At 36.5% G+C, this 26,435-nt stretch overlaps 1 protein-coding gene across 4 annotated transcripts in view; it reads left to right on the plus strand.

Annotated features, from left to right (window-relative positions):
- Positions 1-26,435, plus strand: part of KHDRBS3 (KH RNA binding domain containing, signal transduction associated 3) — a 98,027-nt gene that overhangs the window by 60,309 nt on the left and 11,283 nt on the right. For 2 of the 4 annotated variants that reach the window (XR_011139342.1, XM_068933381.1), the window contains exons 6-8: positions 1,136-1,246; positions 2,720-2,912; positions 14,105-14,187. Coding sequence is in view for 3 of the 4 variants with exons in the window: in XM_068933381.1 (XP_068789482.1) it covers positions 1,136-1,246; positions 2,720-2,912; positions 14,105-14,187 (387 nt within the window). In the remaining variant the exon portion in view is untranslated. The remainder of the gene's footprint in view (positions 1-1,135; positions 1,247-2,719; positions 2,913-14,104; positions 14,188-26,435) is intronic. The other 2 variants (XM_068933382.1, XM_068933383.1) reach the window with 2 other exon arrangements.

The following is a 26,435-nucleotide window of genomic DNA, read 5'->3' on the forward strand; positions in this document are numbered from 1 at the left end:
CAAAAAGGTGTTTTGTTTTTTTTTTCTTTTACAAATTAATCTTCAAACTGTCTCTAACCTGCTTTTCTGTCTATTTTAAGTTTACTTTATTGGAATTTTTGATCTTTTGAGTCTAGAGATGGAGCTTTTTAAGTGATACCTCTTCCTTATTCTGCTGTTGAAGTCTTGCTGAGTTCCTTTTGCCCTATCTCAAGTCTTTTGACAATTGTTGTATGTTTTCTCTAACTTCCCATGTTTTTTTTAAAAGTTTCCTTGTGCTGCCTATGTACTTTTATTCTTTTAGCTGTCCCTTCTAAACCTTTACCACCCTTTTCTTTTTCAGTTAAGCAGTACTGTAACTGATCTGTTGGTTTTACCTCTGTATACAGTGGTGCCCATTCAAGTGGTTCTGCAGCATTGAGTCAGTTTGTTCATTATTCATATCAGAATCAGGTTTCTTTAATTCCCTGGTAACTTCTTACTGAAATAGCAATTAATAATGTTTAAAAATTTAGTCTTAGTGTTGTACCCTGGCATTAACTCAGTCTGTGTGGTGGTAATTGAACTCTTCTATTACTGGGTTTTCAATGTTTGCACCTTTCTAGTCCCTTTCAGCCTGGGCCAGTAACCACTGAGCGGTGTAACGCAGAACTACGCTTCTCAGATAAAGTTTGCTACAGACACTCTTAGAGACTAGGTGAATAGTCTGCTAATACAGGAGAAATATAATTTTGCACCATCACCACCCCAATCCTATTAACTATTTTTTTTTTCAAAAGGCAAAAAGACCCTCTTCTCATCACGTGGATCTGGTATTGTAGTACCTCTCCAAGAATAAGTTTATGCCAGCTCTAAAAACTAGGGTTTTTTGTTTGATTGTTTTTTTTTTCTTTTTCCTCCCCTCCTCAAGTGTTTTTTCATGGTTTTTCAGCATGTCCCATTTCGTGCTTCTTTCTCTGGCACGTTATCTGAAGAATGCCACGAAGAACGCTGTGGCTAGTGGTTCCTGAGTCTATCTGCTGTTTGCTTTCTTTCTTTTTTTTTTTTTTTTTTTAAACTTGTGGTATTGACGGTTGTCTGTGCCAATAGGTTCGTATCCCTTTCTTTGGCTTCACTTGGAAAATGTCACATTTGCTATTTCTTTATATTACTTCAGCAGGCTGTGTCTGGGAAGTTCACTGCTCACCCCTGCCCCCACTACAATGAAGTCAAATAAGCAGCTGGTACCCTGTGCTGAGGAGGCATTCTACAGATTAGCCAAAACCAAGTAATAAGCACAGTTTTAATCGCTTACTGTCTAGGCTTGTTTATAATATTTTGCTCTGTGACTGTTTTTGATCAGTTATTAGAAATAATTAGATCTATCCTGATTTTATAGTGAGGATTTACATTTCTGAATTCTTCATCCCCGATGCAGTTTTTCAAATACTAATTAGCTGTCATATAATTGCTCTGGTAAGGTAACCGATGAGATACGGTATGATTTAGTTGAAATAAGATAGAAGATCTCAAGAGCAGATTTGGGTCTTATAATATTGGCCGAGTCAGGAATTTGTACTGATATCAGGACAAAATATTTCCACTGAATTACTACTATTGAGATTAATTAGAGCAATGGTTTGATAGGTGAGAAGGAAGTGTAGAATTTGTGTGTTCCTGTTCTACGTATCTGTTAGGGTAGACATTAAGGGTGTTACCTCATCTGCACAAGCAGAGATGCCTAGAAAGCAGCCATTTAAACTCAGTTACAGTCAGTAGGAAGAAATGGACTGAAAGATGTCTGTTAGTGATACTTTAAACATCCTATTTAAAAGAGGATAAGTGATCTGAATTTTGCACTGATTGTGCCTTTAGGGCTCTCCTTTGACCACTATGGAGATGGTGGGGGGACTAGCTCAGGTGTAGACTCTAAAGATACACAAGGGGACTCCACCTCTAAATTGATCAAGTTTTTTGAAAATTGCCACAGTTTAGTTTTCAGATCTTATTCACATGTGAAGTGTCCAAAGTAAAAGAATGCAATTTAACCTTTATCACTCTTTCAGAACTTTAAAACAAATGCATGTATGCGTATCTATATAAACATATATAGTGCTGTTATTTCTTGCCCTCAAGTATACATAGAACATCAGATTATATCCTGTGATCACCCTGCACATACTATATACATCTTTGAATATTTCCTGCAACAGTACAGTTGCACAGCTGGAAGTCTTCTCCCTTTAGAACCAGGAGGGAAGAAAAAAAAAAAAAAGACCCACTTTTGGTCTCCTGTGTGCAGAGTGATCTTTGGATTGCATTCAGAAGCCTACGTGGGATCGGAAGGGAGATGCAGCTGATGCCCCTGTGCAGAATTTGAGTCCAATATAGCCTGACAGCTTCAAATTAAGCTAATGTTCTTTGACTGGGTTTTCACATACTATAAATCAAGCTGTAGTGAACTGACCAGAGTAAATTGGCTTGGGTGTTTCTATGTACGCGATCAGCAAAAAGGATGACTCAAGCTAATAAGTTCACTGCTAAAAGTCATATACACCTAGCTTGTACCTTTCGGTATTTATGGCATAATGTGTATAACTGGATTAAAGTGTACAGACAAATGCCAAACTATAAACCTGCCCTTTTTTATAATTTCTGTCTGATTGTAATGAAGCAACATTGTTGTGGTATGGGGGAGGGATCTGTTGAAAGGGAGACCAAGGGTGGGATATTTAAGTGTAATTGATGCATTTATTTACAGGGGCCGTGGAGGAGTCCCTCCGCCACCAGCAGGAGTACCAAGAGGGGCACCAGCACCAAGAGGAGTGCCTCCCAGTAGAGGACCAGTCAGTCGCAGCCGTGGACTTTTGGCACCCCGTACGAGAGGAGTGCCTCCACCTGCAGGCTATCGGCCCCTTCCACCACCTCCAGCGCAGGAGACTTACGGTGAATATGTAAGTCGAGCTGTTCTCGGAGCTATTGACATACCACACGTGTATTGATTTGGAAGGGATGATCTTAACTATCTCTTTAGACCTCAGTAGCATCTCTTTAATTAGTATGTAATTAAGTCTTGTACCGTGAATCGACAGAGAATGTGGTAATCTCTCACCACCTTTTCAGGCTTGATGAACTGTTTCAGATTACTGAAAACTAAGTTTAGATGTACGGTTAGATAAAGACATTTGTAGTGCACTTGGCAAAATAGTTATGTACCTCCTAAATGAATTATGCTAGGTTTTTGCTTTGCACAAATTTCAGTATTTTTCTAGTTCTTAACTAAAGCTGGGAGAGTGTTGTTCTGATCCTCTTTCTAGGGTCATATTTATGATCAAATAACTGTTTTCCAACTGTTTTTCATTTAGACAAAGTTTTTTTTTTTTTTAATCAAAACTTCAGAGTGTGATTCTAAAGTTTTAACAATTATATAGTAGCTTTCAATAAGCCTTACATATTCATCTTGATTTGTAATATAATAAAACTTGCAGAGCAGTGGGATGAAGAAAAAACTTACTAAATCAAAACTATTTTCACAAAAATGGATTTACTCTTAAAGAAAAATGACATATTCAAATGCTATGTTTTTGATGTTTTTCAAATCTTAAAGCTTTAATGCACTATCTTTACAGCCAAGGCTGTTGTCAAGACTTAGTCTTTGTTGTTCAAACTAGCAAAAAAAGAGTTCCTGTTCAAGAAAGTGGCTTTATTATTCAGACTTCTTTTACTTTTCTCTTAAAACCTTTCCTAACCTCCCTTCTTTCTTCCTCTGCCCCCATTCATCCTAAATCAAATCTCAACCATTGTCCTGTTGATCAGAAATCTAAATTTCTAGATAAGATTTATAAATCTCCAGAGAAATAAGTTTAATGTCATAAGCATGAACATTTTTATACCTGAATAATTCTGAAGAAGCTAATGAAGTTTATCAGTCTTATGCAAACTTCTACTTGAACAACATTTCTCAGTAGCCTCTGGCTATACCTGACTGACTGGTCAAAGTGCATACTGCAGATAGGTGGTTATTTTACAATGCTCTCAAAGCAATTGGCTTCCATTAAACTTCTTATGATGACCTGTTCCCAAGGCGTACACTGTAAGATTGATAGCAACATGTGGTAGAAAATAAACTTACTTAGTAATTTCAGATTAATGTTTATCTGCTATCTATAACATGTATATATAGAAGTGTATGGTACGGTGTTAGTTGATTGAATCAATGTTATGTTACACTCAACTTCTGAGAGAGAACGATGAGAAAATGGAATAAAGAAAAATAGTGTTACGCTATACGACTTTTTGCTAACAACTAATTGATAAAGCTGTGCTAGTTGATCCATTTTTAAAACTACCGTATTTTCTGAGTCTCCTGTGTTAAAATGGAGCTTCATTACAATAAAATTTTGCTAGGACACGAAACATTAGTGTATGGTGTGTCAAATGTTAAATTGAATGCATGCTGTTTCTCCCGGTTGACCAATTGTAATACATTATCGCAGTGCCTTAACTGTACATTTTATAAGTTACGGTAAAGTCGTAAGAGTTACCAGTAATGTGTTTGTCCTTTCCTTACTAGTAGATTTAGCAGAATGTAAGTGTAAAATCCAGGTATGCAAACTTGAATATCTGAACAGGGTAAAGTGTCACAGTTTAAGAAATGTCTATAGAATTAGACCATTAGTGAGATAAGGAGGATCATAGTTATTTTAACAGCATCTCTGTGGCATATAATTTCAGAGTTGCAGATGGGCATATCCAGCAAGGTTGGAGAGCAACTACTAGAACTTTTCCATTGAGAATTAGAAAGTCTGCAAGAATTCATGAAGCTTTTCATTCCTTTAGGCTTACAACCCTCCGCTCTGTACTTACTAAAACATACAGAACTATGCAAGTTCGGAAGGAAGCAAACTAGATTTGGATGGAAGTCTTTGATCATTTGCTGCTGTAATTCTGTAAATCTTTGAAGAAGCAGAGATTTCAGTACATAAAGTCCTTTCCCTTTTTCTCTGTGGCATACTATTAAGTATACCTTGTGACAGAAAATGAGGGCGTCACTGACTAACATAAAGAGCCTTACTTTTCTCTAACTCCTTTTAGTAACTTTAGTTCTGAGTATGTGTCAGACTAGTGAATCCTTAACATCTAAGAGTAAATTACCCTATCTTAATCTCTCTCCTCCCTGTTTGTTTTTTTTTTTTTTTTAATAATTTAAGGAGTGGTCTTTAAAAGTTATCAAAATGGGAGTACCTACTGCAATCTGAAAAATTAGAAGGGTTAATTCTGGAGACGGTGTCTCATCCATGAAAAATCATACAACAGGTTAAGAACCATCTTAATTGGATTTTAAAAACTTTTAGACTTGGGCTCAAGATCAACAGAAATAAATATGATCTTTGCTGTCCCATCTTTGAAATCTGTAGGAGACTTGTCCAGAACTTACCTCTTACAGAAACGTGTACACAGTGATGGACCATCTGCATCAGCCCTCAGCTTGCCCGGATACCTGTGACACTGAGCCCCATTGCTTGATGGCATGGCCTTTCCCTGCCAAAGTTACTCAGCATATTAGAGTGGCAGCAGTATCTGCATGTCTTTCCAGTTCAATATCGTGCCTTGTTTTCCCACCCTATTGCCAGTCTTGCTTATGTTTGTCTGTTAGCCCCAAGACCCGTTCTTCGTGGGACCTCATTATGCTGTTAGTCCGATGGTGACCTTTGTAAAGCCACCAAACCACAGTTGTTATCATTGTTTAGCAGCTGTAGATAATAGGAAAAAATCTTAACCTCGATGGCCAGGCAGCTTTAGAACTACTGCTCTAACCTTGTTGCTCTGTTTTGTGTGATTAAAATTCCTGATTTTCATTTACATCTGCTGATTCTCCTTCTACTTATGTCCTCAAACCTCTCAGGTCAGGAGAAGGTTTAGTAGCACATACATAGCATGGCTAGAATTATTTCTATAATACCTGAATAAAGGAGAACATTAGGCACTCCCGAGATTTATTGAAGCCTTTGCAGGTAGTCTGAGAAACAATGTTTTCTTAATTAAAAGAGAATATTTTTTTCTGTTCACTGGGCCAAACTAAATATATAATAGATGAAATCAAAAGATTTATCCTGTATTGTTAAGTTGATAGAATTTATTAAAATAAAAGATTGAAATTTTTTATAACTGTTAGCAGGAAATTTTGAACTTTTTTATAATCTTCAAGAAGCAGGAAATAATTTACTAGCAGTATGCTGTTACTGTTGTTCACTGTGTTCCGTAGTGTCTGTTACTTAACCAGTATTCAGTCAAACATGACGGTTCAAACTTGACAGTTCATTCTAAATTACTGTCTAGTGGAAGTTTTCTTCCTCTTGCTGTTGTCCTCTGCCCACCAACTTCAGACCTTTGAGGCTTTTTCCAGATTACCAGCACAATGTTTCTGAAGTTTTATTTTAAGATTAGATTTTTATTTGATGATATTTTCATTTCATAAAGGTAATAATTCTGTAAATATTTGAATTTTGTACTTTGAATATCTGTATGTGCAGTTGTCATATCAAGTCAATGGGTTAAATGGAATTTTAGATTTGTCTAAACTGATGGTCAGATTCTAGATGGGTATTAAGGACTGGTTTGTGAACATAGGTTTGGAAGCAATTGTTGTGGCATTGTGGGGAATGTCTGCACTGAAAAATAAAGGTTAGCAGACTAGTGGGCTATGGCCAAGACTTGCTTCAGCACTGCTTTGGAAAGCAATTAATTCCAAGCGTTCCTCTTAGTGTCTGGAAAAAATGGTGGCAGAGCTTTAGATTTGCTTCTGGCCATTTTATTGATGTTTTATTTTAGTTCAGACAAAGGGTTACCTTAACAGCAGATTTTCCTCATGCAATGACCACGTGTGTAATTTCTAACAGTTAGTACTTCAATTAGAATGCTATAATGAGATTGCTTTCTGTAATAAGAAATTTAATTAAGATGAAATGCCTACCAGTTAGTCCTAGGGATCCTTTCTAATGTTAAATTGTAACTTGAAAAAGAACATTATGTACTATTTCCTCTTACGGGCCAAGATTTTTTTCAAGTTAAAGATACAGACTTGGAGGGAGGGTGCACAGAATGCTTGGATGCATAACATATGCTCGTAACAACCTTCAAAATCTAGTCTTTAAAATCCACATTTAGTTACTGTCTGATTTTGCAAGGTCCTAAAATTTAGCAATTGCTAAGTTTTAAATATTTATAGTTCCTGAAACAAGTTTCTGGGTATTTCCAGAATTATATTGGTTTTAGTGGTGGACAATGTAGTGCTTCACAATTAAGCATCTCCTAGTTCTCATACGAAGTCTATCCCCTGATCTCATGGGAAAGGACCTGAAAGACGTTACCATAGTGTTCTGGCTAATGGTATCCCATCCAAACAAGCAACAGAAGGCGTGAGGCTATATGTCTTCGTTCTTAACTAAAGTTTAGCTCTTTGGAGAGTGTGTGCTGACCACCAGGCTACTGACTGTTCTCACATAGTAATTCAGTTGTGATCCTGAACATTCAGCCTGGATTCTGCAGCTGCCGCATATTGGGTAAAAGCGGAGACAATATCTCCTTTTCTCTCTTTATGAGAAAATGCCAGTCTCCGTGGGTGAGTTTAGTGCTATGGATTCTGGGTGCAGGGGGATATGCTTCAGTACCTGAAGAGCTGCTGTTTAAAACACAAATGCACTTTTTCTTTCATTCCCTCAGTATTACTGCTATCGGCTTGTTGAATTAGGTGGAACCCCCACCCCCCAAATTAGGTATTTTAACGTTAGTTTGTAGGCATCTGCAATTTATATAGAGTCTCTTTAGTTGACTTGATGCTTTAAAGATTTTCTTTTAAGAAAATATTCTGACTTATCAGGATGCTTTCTGTATCTGCTCATTGAGATCAGACATAGAAAATAACTGAAAAAGCTGAAAGTTAGGATAAAGCAGTTCTGAAGGCACTTTCTTGGAGCTATTAAGAAAACGTAGATATTTTTTCTTATTTGTCTCACGTTCATTTGCTCATTCATTGTTCTTGGCCGAATAGAAAAGATGTACTCAAAAAAGGGGAATATCCGGGGGGGAAAAACCCAAACTTTTTCTTAACATATGAACCTTTCTCAGTGGGAAGAAAAAAAAAAGGTATGTGTATTTGGAGAAATCGAGCAAAATGAAGGCCAGTACAGAAGTCATAAGACTTAAAAAGACTTAAAATTCTCTCTGGACTGAGTTCCAGTATAATGATAATCTCACTTTGCAAGATCCACACCATGTTTTGTTTAACTTGCCTTGGTCTTCTGAATATTGATCGTTTCCCAATAACTTGCAACAATTTTAACCAAGTTAATTCCAGATGTCTTTCTGTTTATTTATTTTGAATATGAGATTATTTTGTTCCTAAAAAAGGATTTGAGGTAGCTTCGTTCTCTAGGAACTACAGGAACAATGATATTTTTCTCTATCTCGGTGGAGAATGTTGTGAGTTTCCAGTTAACTCTTGTGGTATATACCCACATGCACATCTGAACAGTGGAATTTCAGAAGGATTAAAACTGTTCTTTAATTCAGGATGAATTCAGTTAATGCTTTTGGTTAGAACAGAGGAAGGCAAGTTTGTTATATCAGAACATTTTATGTCGATGTTTTCAGAATAACTTTTTTTTACAGATATCAGAACATTCTTGTTCTGATATTTTCATTAAACTTTCTTGCTGAATAGATCAACAAAAAAAAATTAAAAATGTTTCAAATGTTTTAAATAATCCTTTTTTTTTTTTTTAACATTTTCCAAACTATTTGGATTTTTGGGGGGAAAGGGCGGGGAGAGTGGAAAATCTTTTCATTTTCTCAGATATCTTTTTGTGGCTGTGAAAACAGTGAAAGCTGTTGCTGAAGGAAAGGTTGAAAAGCTTTTTCCGCCTGTCTGTCTTGGAGTTCAGACTTACCGTATAATATATTTTTAGATTATTTCCTTCTCAAATTATTGCAACGTTTATACTGCTAATCTCAGTTGATCATTCTGTGACTTGGTATTATTGCTTGAGCACGAGTTCTTCTCGGGATTCTGACACTTCTTTCCTGCCACTGTATGTGCCAAAAAAAAAAAAACACTTTTTTTTTTGTAGCCTCGTTTAAATGTCACTGCCTATGTTCATTAGCTTCTCTTTGATTTTTTTGCAAAGCTGCATGAAGAGAAAATACGCTACTACTTCTCTCTTGCTCCACTTATCTTATTTGTTCTGGCTGAAAGTTCATTAAGGTCCTAGATGAAAATCTATGAAATAAGAACGCAATCTGCTCATGTTTGCTGCGAAGGTCCTTCACGTTTCCACTCAGACTTTAGAAGGCAGTACCTGCTCATAATAGTTCTCATTTCCCTATGTTTCTGTTGACTGAGTGATGGGGAAATGTTCCTTTTGTACAACACAATGGCTCTCCCTTCCCTTTCGAATTCTCATTTGCTGAAAATATTCTTTATTGCACCATGGTGGTGTAGTCTCATTCTTTCTTCCCCCTTCTCTTTACTTGGTCTCTGTGTACAGATTTTTTTGAATGGAATAGTTTTTACCTAAACAGGAGACTTTCCACCGGTATTCTGTGATAAGTTGCTGCTATAAGTATTAATTTCAGAGAATGATGGAAAAAAAGAAAAAATATCCTTTTAGTTGTAGTGATAACAGCCTTAATTTTTTTTTTTTTTCCCCCTTGGATGTATGTACTTGACTGAGGAGAGCTGGGGAACTGATTTCTTATTGATTTGATTTTTTTTTTTTCCCAGCACTGCAAATGGTCTTTTTGTTAAAATGAACTTTTTACCCTCTTTTTTCTTCCTGCTTGTCTTATTCTCTTTGAAACACTGTTAATTCCACCTAAAGAAGGGCCAAGTACTAGTCTGTCATTGTCACTGCCAGCAGATTATAATTTAAAGCCACCATTTCCTATTCTGCAGGAAGAAGGGAATGTTTAAAGTACTTAATTATTAGAAAGAAACCCAAATGAGCAAGACTTGCCATGATTTATAATGCATTTGGTAGTTGTGGAAGTTTTGGCTAAGACTGCTTTCAATTAACTTTTGACCTGTGACAGTAACTTACTCTTTAATATGTTTGAAGGGTGTACATTTACACATTGCCTTTAGTTTTGTCCATGAAAAGTTTTCTCCTTTTGCACTGGACAGTTACTGGTACCCGTGCTGCTCTCGGGCTTTACATCACTTGTAGGCTCCATCACCGGGACAGTTGTAGGCACAAACTTTCTCCAAGACAGTTTGACTCCTGCAGACTGGCTTAACAAAGGGTATGTGAGACAGGTTTGAGATACTTTACAAAACATATATCCCTTTCAGAAGATCTATCTTGTAATTCCAACAGTTCTGTTATTTTAGAGGAATTCTTAAAATGGAAATGAGCAGAAGTCAAGACAATATCTCTTGCTATTTTCATATTTCAAGTGTTCTGTGGAAAATGTATGCAGTTTTAAGAGGATTATAGCATTTTCAGAGCGGTATGTGTAGTTTTTTCTGTGTTTTTGTATTGTAAGCATAAATTCTGGAGCATATTTGATTAAATCTGTTGAGAGTTAATTTTCAAGGTTGTCCTCAATAGTCAAATAGTGAATAAAGGAAACAAAATGCTTCCCTTCATAAGATTAAAAAAAATTATAATTTTGCTTGGGCTTTTGTTTTGGGGTAGGAGAGCAAATATGGCTTCACTAGTTAACTGACACTATTTATCAATTACTAATTACTCTTATGAAGAGCTGTTTGTACCTCTGAGGAGGGAGGGGGCAAATATATTACAGTGCAATTGGTAGGTATAACTCAAATGCTGTCTTCCTTATGAAGAAGAAGGGTTTTAAATACAAAGATAAATATTTGGGGTGTCTTAATAAATGCCTGAAACATGTACTGGAAACTCAGCAGGAAAAAAAAGCTTGAAGGTGTCATGTTTGTGTGTTCTGTAGAAAGAAATCCTCACAGCAATGCCTGGCAGTGAGTATCTGTGATGTACTTAAATATGCACAGCTCTTCAATAGCAAAGTCCTCGCTTCCGTACTTCTCCATTATAAATGCAGAAAATACCTATTCTCATTCAAGTTAGCGTGATATTTTAAAGTACTGAAAAAAGTCAGATGGCTGCGGATATTTCACATAGATACCAAATAAGGTTAAAGAAAACATTCATTGAAGTCATAAAATGTCTGTATTTCAGAAGCAAATTTAGCAAAATATTCCAATAGTGGGATTTAATCTTAAAATATTTTACCTTGGCTAATCTTATCTGCAACCTTCTAAAAGGGAAAGTTTTCAAATATTGGACGATGGAGAGAAAATAGTATGTCAGACCTAATTAAGTGAAAGCTCTGAAGCATACTTGAGCTGCCCCTGCATAATTGTTATTTTAAAGGACTTGTTCATGGTGAGAAATGCTTTGGAATTTGGATCTTTAATCTCTCTTAACAGAACAAGCCATTGAAACCATTCTGTTTTTGCAGCATGTTTTGCATGGAGTTTTTTTTTTCTTAATATAAACTTTTTAAAAGAGTGAATGCAGCAATAAAATGGAAGAACGGGCAATATATTTTAGTAGATTATGGTAACTACAAAAACCTAGGCTGATCTTGTTAAACCTGTGACAAGAATCCTGCCTATACAAACTAGATACTGAGTTTCTATTCAAAGTTTAGAAGGAGGAGTGTCATCTTGAGCAAAATCACAATGCAGGACTCTAAGGAACTCACTACTACTGAAATTACCACACAAAATGTTAAGCAATAAAGCAAAATTTTTATGGAAGAGAAACAATAATACCTGCAATGCTTTGACAGTCTGATACAAAACATAAGTCTGTCCTTTCTCCCAGACAGTCTACTTTCGATCTGCTGGATGTATTGTTAGTCTAATAAGGCCTTCCTATTTCAAGTTTACTTTGTTCCTTTGTTTCTGTCTACAAGAAGTCATAGATATACCGTACCTTCAGAGTAGTTTATTTCCTCCTTTTCCTACATGATCAATTTTTGAGTAAAACCGTTAATGTAAGCATGAATAACAGGACCAGTTGCTTAGACTTCTCCAAGAATCCCATAGTGGCAAAGCTTTCCTAAAATGTAAGAGAAAAGGTTAATTTCAGGCCTCTACTTCACTTGTTGTCACAGCTGTGTGCGTACTGTCCAAGTTTGGGGGGCCCTCTTTGGGATGGATGGTTCACAGTTGGTAGATCCTATGAGAGGGGACCAAATATCATGTAAATGTTCTGGAACAGAGCAAATAAATTGTCTGAGATTGCTTCTGCTGTTGATGAATGTCTGTGTTGTTAACAGATGTCTGTGTATTGCATCAATAAGTAATAAAGTGCTTGTTCCTAATAACTGCCCGGGAGGCAGTGGTTTTGTGGGTTTAGTGTGTGGTTCATCAAGGAAAATCCATATCCTTCTCAGGTGAGAAAGAAAATGCTAAAATCCTACTCTAATTTTTAGCTTCAGGACAATGAATTATTTAAAAAGACGACAATCTCTTTACTTTTCAAGTGGGACCACTTACCCTTAGTTTCCTCACAAGCATTTAGAACAATCCTTATTTTTTTTCCCTAGGCCTACCAATAGTCTGTCAGGCTCGTGTATGTGTCAAAATATTGCCCGCTCACCATTGCGGGAAAACAGTCACATTCAGCGATCTAGCAATGGTGAGGCAGTATTGATGGTAGACTGCCTGGTTTTTCCATAGAGGCAGTTTCAGATGACAGGAAAAATGTTGTTAAAAACAAACAAAACTCTCCAAAAACTCTCTTACAGAGAGCAAGTTCACAGCTTCATCTCTGTTTCAAGGATGTGTCATTGGTTCCTCCTGCTATAGAAGTCTTTCCTTCTGAGGTCTAGAAAACTGTCAGTTTTGAATTATTGGAGGTGTGTTCTACCAGACAATCCATCATTTGGGTATTCCCTACCTAACTGATACCAGTAGTTGGTTTTATCGTTTTCAGTCATTATTGAGAGGGTCTGTTTTCCCAGGAGAGATGTTGCTTTGTCATGAGATTTTATCCTTATTTTACTAGGGTTGATGCACACTCATATAGTCAGAAAACACTGTTTTAATTGCAGTTACAAATTTGTATGATGATACCTGATTTTCATTGGACTGGGTCCCTGTTCAAAGTGTCGTCTTAGATATCATTCTCATTTGGTGAAACTGGATGAGATACCCCTAATTATCTTTAGAGACCTTTGGGATATTTGAGTAGTGTTTCTTAATTCTTTGTCAGATAACTTCTAGAGATCAGTACAAAGGAAATGCCATTTCTGCTCATCATCTGTTCAGCTCTGTTAGGTTTATTATCAAACTATAAATTCGTGACAGTTCTTTGGATTTCCACAATTCATCTCTCTCAAGGAAAAGATAACGTCGTTGTCCTATATTTACTTTTTTCTCAAATTCCTGTACTGCTTGTACCTGGAGTTAATGTGGTTTGTTCAGCGTGGCGTTTATATCTAGGGCTATTTTGGGAAGAACAGTATTGCAGTCCTTACTTTAGTAGGGTCTTTCTGAATGCTGAAATCCCACAAGTTTGAATGTGTACAGAGGACACTTCAAAGAAGTAAAAATTTGTTTCTTGCAAACATTATCTCTAAGCAATTTCATTGCCTTTCCCATGTGTAGTCTATGTAGGAATATTGAATTTAGTGTCCAAAATTAAGTGTCTGCTACATAAGTCAGTTGCACAATCTTATTTGGATGCTTTGGTTCCTAGCAGAGGTCCTTCCCAGAGCTTTAAGGTCACACTTTCCAAATTTAAGTGTGTAGGGATATCTGTACTGTTTTTTTTTTTTTTTTTTTTTTTTAAGCAAATGTTTAAATTAAGCAAGAGACAATGTTTTAATTAAAAACTCTCTCTTGGGTTTTTTTAAAGCACGTGGCTGTGAATAGCTCAAAATACACAGAAAAGTAATGATACAGTACCTTAAATGTAGGTGGCCTCCTAGGTGGACTTAGTTAATATAATAGCATTAAAATTTTACTACTTCATGGTTCATGTGTGGTGGTACAAATCTATTTTGGAAGAGCACTGTCTTTCATATTTAGAACTAGGTTGCTACCTTGTTTCCAGAATGTGCTTAAGGTTAATGTTAGCTTTCTTTTATATCCTTTTAGGAGTATGATGATGGTTATGGAACTGCTTATGATGAACAGAGTTATGATTCCTACGATAATAGCTATAGCACTCAAGCACAAAGGTAAGTCTCAAGCTCTGCTGTAACTGCGGCTGAGATGTTCTGCAGCTGAAAAGTTTATTTCACTTAGGCTAATGATTTTTTTTTTTTTCAGTTTCATCTTAAATAGCAAAAATGTTATGACAACTTTGTTAGAAATAGCCAGTGTTATTTATGTATCCAGTATCCAAAAAATGGTTGAAAGTGTGATTGACTGGTTGAAAAGAAATAACGATAGAGATCTTGAAATGAAGAATTTTGGTGATGTCAGAATGTAAATCATAGTTTTTAGCAGTTCAAGAAGTTAATTCAGGAAAGATTTTTTATTTTTTGGCGAGGATTATTGGTGGGGGGGTGGAGGGGAGTATTTTCCTACAAAGAGAAAAACTAATCTTTACCTGGAAAGAGTACTTACTATAAAGTCTTAAATCATGTGAGATACAGAGCTCATCGAATTTTCACTTTTAAAACATGATTTTATTCAAATATTTTGCCATAATATTTTACGTTACTATAAGAAAATAAATAAGGATATATCCTTTAATCTGTTCTGCTCCCATGTGAAATGCTCTTTATGATGAATTTGAATCTCTTGCCACCTGTGTCTCCCTTCCGCCACTGTACTTTACCAGCAATATTTTTAAGCAATTCCAATTTTCTTACAATTTAACTTTCTCTAAAATAAGTCTCTGTGATTCTGAAATTCCATGAATTGCAAGGAAAATTCTTGTGTCGGTATCCAGTGATGGAAGAAGCAGATGCAGTGAATTATGAACTACTTTCTTGACTTACGTCATAGTTAAAACTTAATGGCAAATATGAAATGGCACATTATTTAGCAGCTTGGCCAGTGGTCCCATTATGAGGTACTTGAAACGTGCATATCTTTAAAAAAGAATTTTTTTTTTTTAATATTTTTTGCTTGACTGTAATTTATTCCCTTTTTTTCTCCTAAAACAAACCACCTTAGTTTGAGCAGTTGCAGATTTTGTAATGTCTTTGAGAACTTCTTGAAAATGTTATTGTAATAAACTTTAAATGATAGAGAGGAGCACTGAGCAGGTAGTAGAGGTTCTGCTTTACTGCTTTGGCTGTTCAGAGTGCTTAGATATCAGTGGTCGTTGTGGTGTTAATGAATGAATACCATCCAGACTATTCTACCTTCCCCTAAACATGTTTAAGACAACTCTTCTCAGGGTAGCAAAATGTGAAATCTTCTCATCTGAAAAAACACAGAACTGCTCACAGCCCAGTTGAGGACAAAGCCCTTTATACCAAAAATCAAGGGATGCTTTGAGTGCTGACACACCCAACTGAAATTTTGTTCCAGAAATGAATAGTTTCCTGTGCCGACTGATTTGTTCAATATGAAAGAGCTCAGGGTAAAGTTGAAGTGTCATCATTGTTGTAAACCGCTTTGAAATTTCTGGTCATAAGGAAAATAATACCCTCCTTTCTGCTGCTTTACTCCTACGGAGCCTTGTAACCTTCTGAAATTTAATAAACAATAATATGAGCTGAGACACCAGCAGTGTAGGACCTCCAAAATATGAGTCTGTGTAGGATTTTACATTTAGAGAGTAGGTACTGATAATGGATTTTCTTCTTCCAAAAAGAAGATTACCAAAATAGTCCTCAACTTTTATGTCGGTAATTCTGTTCTGTGTTACTGCTTCTCGTGTTGGTAAAAGGGTTTACTGCATGCAAACATTTGAATTTCATTACCAAGCTGTTTGACTGTGCCAAAACTAAAAACGTTACTTAAATTTGATTTTTTTTTTTTCCTGCAAAGAAGGATTTCACTAGGATTTTTTTCTTCCTTTGAACTAAAATTAGAAAAAAGCAAATCTCCTAAGGAATGAAGTTCTTCATTTAAAGTATTATTGTACATAATGTGTACATTAATGTAATTTAATGTAATGTGTACATGTGTGAAGTACATTCTTAGCCCAATCTGGAAAGAGAGACATCTCATAAAACAATTGATTTACCTGTAGTTTCACAATATATATATTCAGATTTCTTTTAAGTTGTTATTTCCTGAATGATTGCTTCATTTTTTTTCCTCTGCATTTGTTAAGTACTGCATGGTAAAAGAAAAGAAACAGAAATGATTCACTCATACATTTCTCACATGGTGCGGGCACTCATTTCCTGGCATTTTTTTCTGGCTTGGCAAAAAGAATTTTAGGATTGCATTGGCAGGGAAAAAGCAATGGCTATAAACAGCCATCTGAGCTACCTAGAACAGCATTCCTACCTTTAATCTGAATATCAAATAGTAGCCCATATTGCAAAACGTCATTTGGAACCACTGAGAAATACTTAACACATTTAGGTGCATTACAAGGTCTTTACTGTGAAGCAAATTCTGGAGAAGAGAATTGTTTTCCTGCTTGAGCTGTATATCACCTTGATGTTTTGCCCTCATTATGAAGCATGAAAGAAAAACACATTTGAGCAAAGAGGACATTTACCTGTTTAAAATGTGCCCTTTAGCGATTAGCATGTTAAAAAAAAAAAAAAAATTCTTTCCTTCTGTGGAAAAAAAAGGAATAGAATTTCTAGTATATCTTCCAATATTTTTTCCAATAGACTATGATATTAATCATTTTATATGGTGTATTAATGAGGACACTTCAGAAGAAGATAGGAAGTGAAAGTATAGGATTGTTCATTAGATTATTTGCACTAGCTCTTAAGTACATAATCCCTGTTCCTGAGCCTCAGCAAATTTCTTTTGTATTCACAAGCCTATTTTTTTGTGTGTGATAGTGGAGATGGTTGAAATACTCATTTTGTTTTTAAGTGTTGCGTATTTCGGTGATTCCTCCGTTAAGGATGGAAACCTGGAATAGAATGGGAAAATACGATTTTTCTGTAGGTGTGCGACTGGCTGCGTGTTGTTCAGCGACAGCACATCTTTGACGTGAGGTCTGTGCACGGGAGCAGGCTCTCCAGGTTTGACCACCCAGTACAACACAGCCGTACTCGCCTGTTCGGTTTTTGATTTTCCACAGATGTCTGTCTAGCGTATTTCTCCAAAACAGGCAAATCTGAGAGGGCCTGGAATGGGTGATATGCTCAGATATGAGGATTAGCATATTGTGTATTTCTGTGTGCATTAAGGTAGTTGGGGCTGTGCATGCCTGTATGAACAGTCCTTCTTTTTTATAACCTAACTGCTTGCTATTTCCAGATCATATCCATTTAAACTTTGATGGCATTGTATTTGTCATTTTGTGCCACTTCTGTATCCTGTTTTGTACTTGACAATTGACACTTTAGTTAAAACCTGTCACTAGACTAATAGGGAGAGAAATGGAGTGTTCTCCCAGTTCTCATCCTTCTTAATGCCCTGTAATCCTATAGAAATTGTTGTTCTTTAAAACATTTTCTAATCCACAATTGGTTTTTATACAACAAAGCCCCAAATAGCAGTGCTTGGGGATGTCTTTTAACAGAAGTATTTTTCATGTTAAATTGACTTTAAAAAGATATCCTTAGGAGCTCTACCAAACTTGAATGAAGTTGGAAGACTTTTTGGAAGATAGGTGATTAAACTTTATAGTTTTTTCAGAGGATTAACGTTAGGTGAAGGTTATACCAATGCAAACTAACGTGGTTAATCAACTGGGCTGTTTGGTATTGTTATAAAAAACAAAACAATCTAAAACGAATTTAACAAATGAAATATTTCTCAACTCCTGAAAATCAGAGGCTAGCAGACGGTTTTAGATTGGTAGCCAGACAGTTTCACCTCAGCAGAGTGTTCTGAAAACTCCCAAAAGCTGTGGTCGCTGAATGATACTGAATGCCAAGCTAAGGAAAGCAGGCAAGACTAAAATGAATGTTACGCTACACCGCTAGAGTAGCTTTTCTGAGGGCAGGTTTTGCGTTATGCAGAGGTTAATTCTTTCTTTCACGACGCCTGTCCTACGTGCATACGCAGTAATTTAACGTGTGCGGTTGGACGCTGGACATGCGGTTGGGATCTTAGGGTAGAACGTGGATTGTGCGTTTGCAATACCAGACTCCTAAACCAGACTCCTCTCCTGACTCTTGGTGCCGAGATGCATTGCGTGCCTGCAGTTTTGTGAGCTTCACCCGCATGCGTGGTTACTTACAAAACACCTCACTGATGCTTAAAGGACTTCTCAAATCCGTCTTGGACTGTAATCCTTTACTTGGATTTATTGCAGAAAGTAGTGGGTGTTTTAATGGTCCGATGCTAATGCTAGAGCAATTTCATTAAGAAAGTTCAGAGAAGAATATTATGGAGGAAATGAGAGAATTTGATTGGGTCTTAATTTAAATTAGTAGATTGGTTTAAACATTTTTGGTGTGAAGAAAAATTCTATTAATTTTAAATCTCTGAAATGCTATGTTACAAATTAAGCAAACGTGCTTTTGTCCTTTAGTAGCTCCATGCATGATCTACACAAGTGTTTGCAAAGACAATAACAGGGCAAAGGGAAACGGGTGCTAGTAAATCAATTGGCACTGTCAGTTCACTATTTAATGTTCTCTAGAACACATAAGATTTATCACTGAGGAATTGTAGAATAATGGTAGTGTATGGAAACAAAGTCCACTGGGGAGATGTAGTACATCATTCGGATTTAGCGCTGCCATCTGCTTAATAGCATTGAGATGACTACAGAGGTACTTATGATCAACCATTCATAGCAGTGACAGATGCTGCAGTGAGTTAACATGCCAGAGAACGAGTTTTGTTACTAAAATTCAGATTATGTGACAAGGTTGCTGAGAGAGGGGGATGTTTATTACCTCTCCAGCATCACTAAAGGTTTGCTGTTTGCTTTTAAGTGTACTATCAAGAGATAGTGGCTAATACTGTTACCCCAAAAATGTAGAGAATCATACAGAAACCATATCTGTCTGCCTTATGCTACCCAGAAGTTTCAAAAAAACTTAGCTTTTTGGCTAGCATTTGCAACTGGATGCAGTAACTTTTTTTTTTTCTGAAGAAAGATGACTTTTGTCTAGTTTTGTTGTTTTTCACCTACAGTAGAGATTAGCAGTCTCAACTGTAAAAGCAATAGTTTGCATAACTCTACGTACCTTGTGTCCATTTACGGGCAAAAATAATGTTAATTCATTCATATAGTGATATAGTCATTTGGTATTTAATTGTAATTTAACTCTATGCTTGAATCAGTCCAGGGAGGAAAAGGTAATGTAAGTGAAGTAGATGTTCATACACAATATCTTTCAGTTTTAGATCGTCAGTCTGGGTGACCTTACCTTCACTGAATTGCAGAAGCTACTATAAAAGAGTATTGAACATAAAAGGGGAAAGATAAGGATTTACTATGACTGCTGGCTTGTCTACTCAGTTTTCTGCACTGTTCTGTTTTCCCACTTTGCTTATTAATGCTCTAGGTTTCCCTTGGAGGCTGGCTTAAACGTAAAAGTGTGTTTCTCGGTCACCTCTGCTGCGTATGTAAAAATATCTTTTACCATTTCAAGTTGCACCAAATGTGATACATTCAAATAACTGCAAGTTACGGTAAGGCTTAGATTCATCCCATAAGGCTAGATCCATCCCATAAGTCTAGGGGAACTGACAAATCTCCTGGAGTATACCTATGTTTACTCTGTGCGTCTCATTTGCTAAGCTGTGTTTGTTCATTTGTTAACGTGCTGGGAAACGTAAAGTACGCAATTTTATTTTAAATCATTCCTCTAAAAGCATGAAAGAATAATGGCATGTGTGGTAATTCCCAAGCATGTTCAAACCCCACGTTATGGATGCAGTGCGGTGGGGCTTTATTTTTCAGCATTCATTGGAACTGTAAATGGTTCAAGGCATGGAATTTGACTTAAATAGGGAAGACCATGCACGAGAAGCCAGTGGTCTGAGAGGTGTGAGGAAGTTCGCATTTAGTAGCTTGTGGCAGTTACTTAAAATACTGAAAAAAAATAAATAAATAAATAAAAAGAAGCACATGTATGCTATTGTCAAACTGAATGCCTAAATGGTACAAGTGATTTAGCTTTTTTTTTAAATTCAAGTTCCTAAATTCCTAGTTTTGCACCAGACCAGAAATAACTTAATTTTGACAAAAACTAATTGCTTGCCAAGACGCAGAAACAAATTGCTTGACGCTCAGCATTAGGAGCCCAGATCCTCAGGCACGTTCTGAAACCAGACTCAGTCGCATGCAAGATGCCATTACTGTTTATAAGAAGAGGGTTTTAATATAAGCGTGGAGTATATTGGTTAGAAACTAGTTCATGGAGGGGTTGCTATTGGTATTTAAAAGTTAATTCCTAGCATTTTGTTTGCGCTGCTCAGTGTTTTAAATTTACGTTGTTAAGATTGTCAGCAGTTGTGCATTTCCAGGGTGTATAAATACGCATTATATGCAAAACAGTGTCTGGTACTGTTGCTTTTCAAGATGTAATTCTCTGGATTTTAATGCTAGTAGCTGTTTATTCTTCCTGCTCTGACTCGTGCAGAAATCGATCAAACCAAGCCGCAGCAGTTTGATTTCCCACGATAGTGCAAATAGCTAGGATTTTGCAGTTTGATTGTTGCTCATGTGCACCTGGTACATGTGAGCTTATTGGATTTTATAATTCTGTACAAATCAAGCCTCAAAACATTCACATAAACAAGATAATGTATCTTTTAACTGCAAGTTAGTTCCAGATTTTCAGGGATTGATCAGTTTCTGAAAATCCCTGCCATGGGATTGCCTGTGTAAATTTTTATGCCTATTTTATGGGAAAAGTTTTTCTGCAGTCCTTCAGAGGTAGATGGTTTTTAAGTTGAAATATTTTTTTTTCCTTTTTGTCAGCTGTAAAGTTGTGACAAGATAAAGTATTCAAAATTGCCTCCTTAACACAGATGCTTTTAATTTTGACTTTAGCATACTGTTTTGAATTCAAATAAAGCTCGCTTGCAGAAGTCATTAATCTGAAAACTCTGTAAACAGGAATTCAATTAGGGCAGTTTGAGTGTAAAGAAGGAAAAATGAGTCACAACACAAGTGTGATAATAGATTAATAATTTTTAAGGTTACTTTTAAATTTGTACTAATACTCACTGAAATACTCATTACATAATAAAATTAATTTGGTTTCCCTCATGGGATTGCTGTCTAACTTAACCTTTTTTTTTTTTTTTTTTTTTTTTTTTTTTTTTTTTTACCACAGTAGCTGCAGAAGAATTCTCCAGCATATCTCTAAATTATTTTAAATGTGTTTTGAACACATTTTCAAAACATTGAGGGATGGGTACAGTAATGTCAAATTTTAAATACTTAGAGGATGCAAAGAAGGGATTTGTTCTGTTCATAGACTAACTTATTCATTTTGTGTGAATGACTTAATTTTATTTAGCTGGTTACACAGCCTCTTAAACTGTGTGTTTGAATTACCTCAGTACAATTAAAGAGGATGAGTATTGGTAGGATTTAGGAGTTTTTCCTTGACTGATGACACAGCTGAAATCCTAAGAAAAAGATAGGTCAAGTACGATATTTGTTCTAAGAAGTCCTTAATAAGGAGAGAAACTTATTAAAAAGTGATTAAAAAACCTTAAAATACAATATTGTAAATTTTTAATAATAGTGACTTTTTGAATTAGTCATAGTTTAAAAATATCTTAATTATTAGAGGTTTCAGTTTAATTATGAAGACAGTTTAAGCTCAGATAATGGAGGGAATGGAAATAAATTAGGTCTACTAAGTAGCAAAAAGAATTTAGAAGGAGTTATTTTGGAGAGAGTATCTAGTAGGTAGGCTTTAGGATGCTGTAGCAATGACCAATAGATGTATGATCTTTGGATACAGAATGCAGATAATCAGCCTTCCAAATTTTATAAGTTAAATTTATTATTATGTACTTAAATAATTTTTCAAATGGCATACATCGTGATTAACTTTCTGCATATTTCACTAAAAGAAATACTCAGATAGGAAAGAGAGGCTGCTTAGTCTCTCTATGATTAGAGGAAGGGGAACATCATAAATTCACACTTAGTGATGAATACACAGGGCAGGTTTATTTCTCGACTCTGTGGGTTGGGCATGGGGAGCAGAAGGGAACTTCACTGGAAGCTGGCACTGTCTTAGCTGGTGTCTCAGTTGTATGGCACAGATGTGCGAGAAATCAGGTTTCCTCAGCTTAGGTGGTCACAAAATCCATTTTTGTAGATGAAAATTTGGCACTGTTTTGCAGCTTGATAGTCAAGATACTACAGCTGCTTACTAGTAGTAATTGAAAATTGCAATTTTATCTCTTGTAGACTATCCTGAACTATTCGGTTTGCTTTGGGGGGGAATGCTTTTCATTAGGGAGAGGAAACGTCTGTTTAATTGGACAACACTGGAGAAGGGAGATTTCGTTGTAGAATAGCTTTAAATCGCTCTTTCTTGTTTGTTTCTCCCCCTTGAATTTTATTTTTTGGGGAAAAAAAGTCTGGGACCTGGAAATTGTGGTTCTGTGCACGGTTTTGGTATCGTTCAGATGCCAAATAGTGAAAAATACTCAAATTGGTACCCATCAGAATTTACAGTTTATCATGGAGTAATTGTCAGTTGAGAGCAGCATGGAATGCATTTGCAGCATACATGTTCATACAAGTAACAGAGCCCGCAGAAGAACAGCAAACAAATCTTAGCAGTTAACTGCACTGGAAGAGGTCTGCCCTATAGCGCTTGGAGAGTCAAGACTCAAACCTTGCTGGTGACTTGTGTAAAGGGCAATAGGAAAGCAGCGAAAAGATCTCAAAGATAGTAAGGCATTGCTTTTAAGATCTGCCAGATACTTACAATTTGCACAGTCTCGAAAGCAGTTAAATTTAGTCTTTCTTTAACCAAATACATTACTTGATGGCACTTACTATTTGAATTATCATCATATGAAACTAGGATGGAATGATTTTTTTTTTCCTCTCAAATGCTCTTAAATTGCCGCTGATGAGTAAGAGTTTCAAATTTATAGGAAAGTTTGAAAGTTGTACTGTATTCCTTCAATAAATTACAAAGGCAAGGTATGATGTATATCTTACCAAGTAGTATTTCTAAGGACAGAATGGTGACATACTGTCTGCACAGTTTTTGTGGATGATAATGTATTATAGGCAATGTTGTCATCTTGTTCTCCAATCTGTAGCGAGTAATCTGTAGCCTCAAATCTCCAGCAGCATCTCCTGCAGGATGCAAGATGGATAACCAAGATGTGTGCTAGCTCAGTTAAAGATGAAGTTAATGCGTTGTCCAATATGCTCATTCCGTTATGGCAGCGGGCACTCTTAAAAGTCCTTGACTGATACTGGTCACATCTTCATTAGTCTCTGCTGCTTCCCTTGTCCTGAATGGCGTTGTCTGTTTGCAGACCCTTTTCCAATAATAACGTTTGTATTGGTTCAGATCTCTATGTCCATTTAGGGGTTTGAGTCCATTTGGTGCACCCTAGGATTTTTTAAACCTTCCAGTTTAGTTTCTTCTGATAGGGATCTAGTTAACTTGCCCTGTAACTGCTTTGCAAACCAGACAAATGTGATGTGGGGATGAATGGGATTTGATTCTAACAAATAGCTAACGTATATGCAGCCAGAGTTTTTAGTTCCTCTGCTGGTGCTTTCTTGTTTGATGTGGAAAATTTTTGATGTTTTACTCATCTCCCATGTTTGGGAATGGATTATTGTGGCATTCTACTTGTGGTTTCAGGAGAAATCTATACCTCCCTGCTACTACTGCTACTGAGAGAAAGCCTGATGGATTCATTCGGTGTGCTTCAGAGTCACCGCTGCTACTTGCCATTTACCACTTGCATTTTGAGAGATGAGACATGAGAGTGGAGGGGGGAAAAAAAGACTAAAACTGCTCCCAGGCAGTAATAATCAGGTATTTCGGATGGTAAAACTGCTAGGCTTAGGACAACATGTAGTCTTCTGCTAGAAATACGTAGATGGACACAGTTCTTTGCCTGGTAGTTAGTGACAGAATGCAGATGTCTCTGAAGGTTTTTTGCTATTTCTCTACAAAAGTGGAATTTATTACAACTGCCATAAAGTAGTTTCTAAATAGCGATAGCTAAGGGAATCCTTGAGAGAGCAGTCTGGTCATCTTTTAAGATTATATGAAATAGATTTGCAATTGGTATTATAAGAAACTGCAACGGGATGTAATTTAAGGAATATCACATCATATTTTTGTATTTTATAAAACTTTCACATATAGTTCTCAATTGTTTTCCGAGGTCATTGTCTCCAGTTTACTGAGGGAAAAACTTGAGATGCAGGGTTGAGGGTAGTTTACCCAAGATAGTTGTGCCAAGAAGTGGGCAGTACATAAAACTTTATCTGAAAGATATAAGAAAAAACATGCGTTTCCTCCTGATACCCTGTTCTTTTGTTACCATACTGAAAGCTGAGTTACAGAATCTGTAATGTTTTAACGATCTACAAAAGCATCGAGATCAGGTATTCCACTCAGTGTTCCAGAAGATTTTGGAGATCTCAGAAGCTTTGCTATAGTGAGTAGTTGTCTTAACATTTGGGACATGCTTCTTCCTGCTTATTGTTGATAGGTGTTTTTTGATATCAGAACCAGCTGAGCCTGCAAAACTGATAGGAAGCTGGCAAAGACGTTGTCCTTGTGGAAAAGTTCTATTCAGATGTGATCGTATCAGTCAGGGTCTATTAGGTAAGACCTCTTGCTAGAAACTTCCTCCTTTCTTCTTTCTACTTTTTGTTGTTCTGTGCTATATCTTTCTAGAAAGAGAAGGACGATGTTTGTGGAGCTATTCTTAAAAAGGTAGCGTTCCCCGTTTGGTAGCTTTCTTTGGTCAATTTGAAAAACTGCCCTGACTTCTAGCTAAAGGAATCAGCCCCAAAGTTACTTCTAATATCAAAGTGCACAAGAAAAAAGGGTGTGGTTTTTTTTGCCATTTTTTTTCCCTGATATGTATTACACTAATTCAAGAACTTGAATTGATTGAGAACTTGAAAGAAGCTGTTTTTCATCGCTGAGGGGGAGAGAAGTGCCAGGTCAGTTAGTGCCTAGAAATCCGGTAACCAGACTTGTTCACGGCTGACAGCCTGGACATTTCCTTTAAACTGTGAACTGCCGGTAGGAGAGCTTTTAGTCCCCCCTTAGCTGCTATTTCAAACATAGAAATGGCATAATCCTGATTCCAGAAGATTCCTCATCTAGAGGGCCATGCGAATCACATTCATTAGTCACAATATATTCTATCTGTCTCTATGTATTTTATGCAACTGCTACAGAATATCAACACTGTGTGGTTGGCATGCTGATTCTAGGGTTGTCCCCAAAATAGCCTAATGAGTTATTCCGACACCCACACGAGTGTTAGCTTCTGGAAACTGAACCATTCTGTTGATATCTCTCACCAAGAGAGCATCAGAGCATCTCTAGTCGGAAGAAGCTAGTAGTTGACATAGTAGTAAAGGTACATGCTCCTTAAGACTTAACTATAATGCTTAGAACAATCATTGCTATTTCATTTTTTAGTAAAGATTTATTCTTTAATTACGGCTCCTCGGGGTTTTTTCAGAAACCATCAGCTCAGCAGAAATGCCTGACAAAGTTAGGTTATATTCAATGTGTCTTGAATACCTCCTGTCTGGAATACGTCTACATTATTAGTATTTTGAGACAAACTCCTCACAAGACATAATAGTTCTAGAAGATTAACAGTTAGCTTCCCAGTCTTCTGTTTACTAGAGAAAATGGCTCTTTTAAGGGTTTACTTCATCAGTGATGCGGTGCTACAATCTATGAGCTTGCTCTACTAGACCTCAAGTTCCTTCTTGGACAGAGAGAGCAGACACTTTCCCCTTGGGTATATTAAAACTACTTAGGACTCACTTCATGCTTGCTCTAAGCATTTTAGGATTAATGTCCAGCTCTCTGCAATTAGAAGCAGCATACTGTATTGTATTGTTTGCTAATCTCTTTGTACCACTGAGTGAGTGGTTTGGGTGGTTCCTAGTTTTTAATGTTGACACAGAGAATCAAAGAAACTTTTTTCCTTATTGCTCATTTTTCTTTCTTGTCAGACCAAAGGCATTGTGTCAGCATGGGAATACAAAGGACGTTAATTATGAATAGATACAAACAAGGGCTCTGTCTGTTCAGAAGATCTGATACACAGCTGATATTCCAGTGTTGACTATACTTATACTCCTTACTTGGTGGTCAGGAAAACACTTGAAAAGCTCACCTGACTATAATAAGTAATAGATATCTGTGTACAAAAAATAGACACC

This window comes from Struthio camelus, chromosome 2 (assembly GCF_040807025.1).
Source record: "Struthio camelus isolate bStrCam1 chromosome 2, bStrCam1.hap1, whole genome shotgun sequence".
Classification (NCBI taxonomy): Eukaryota; Metazoa; Chordata; class Aves; order Struthioniformes; family Struthionidae; genus Struthio; species Struthio camelus.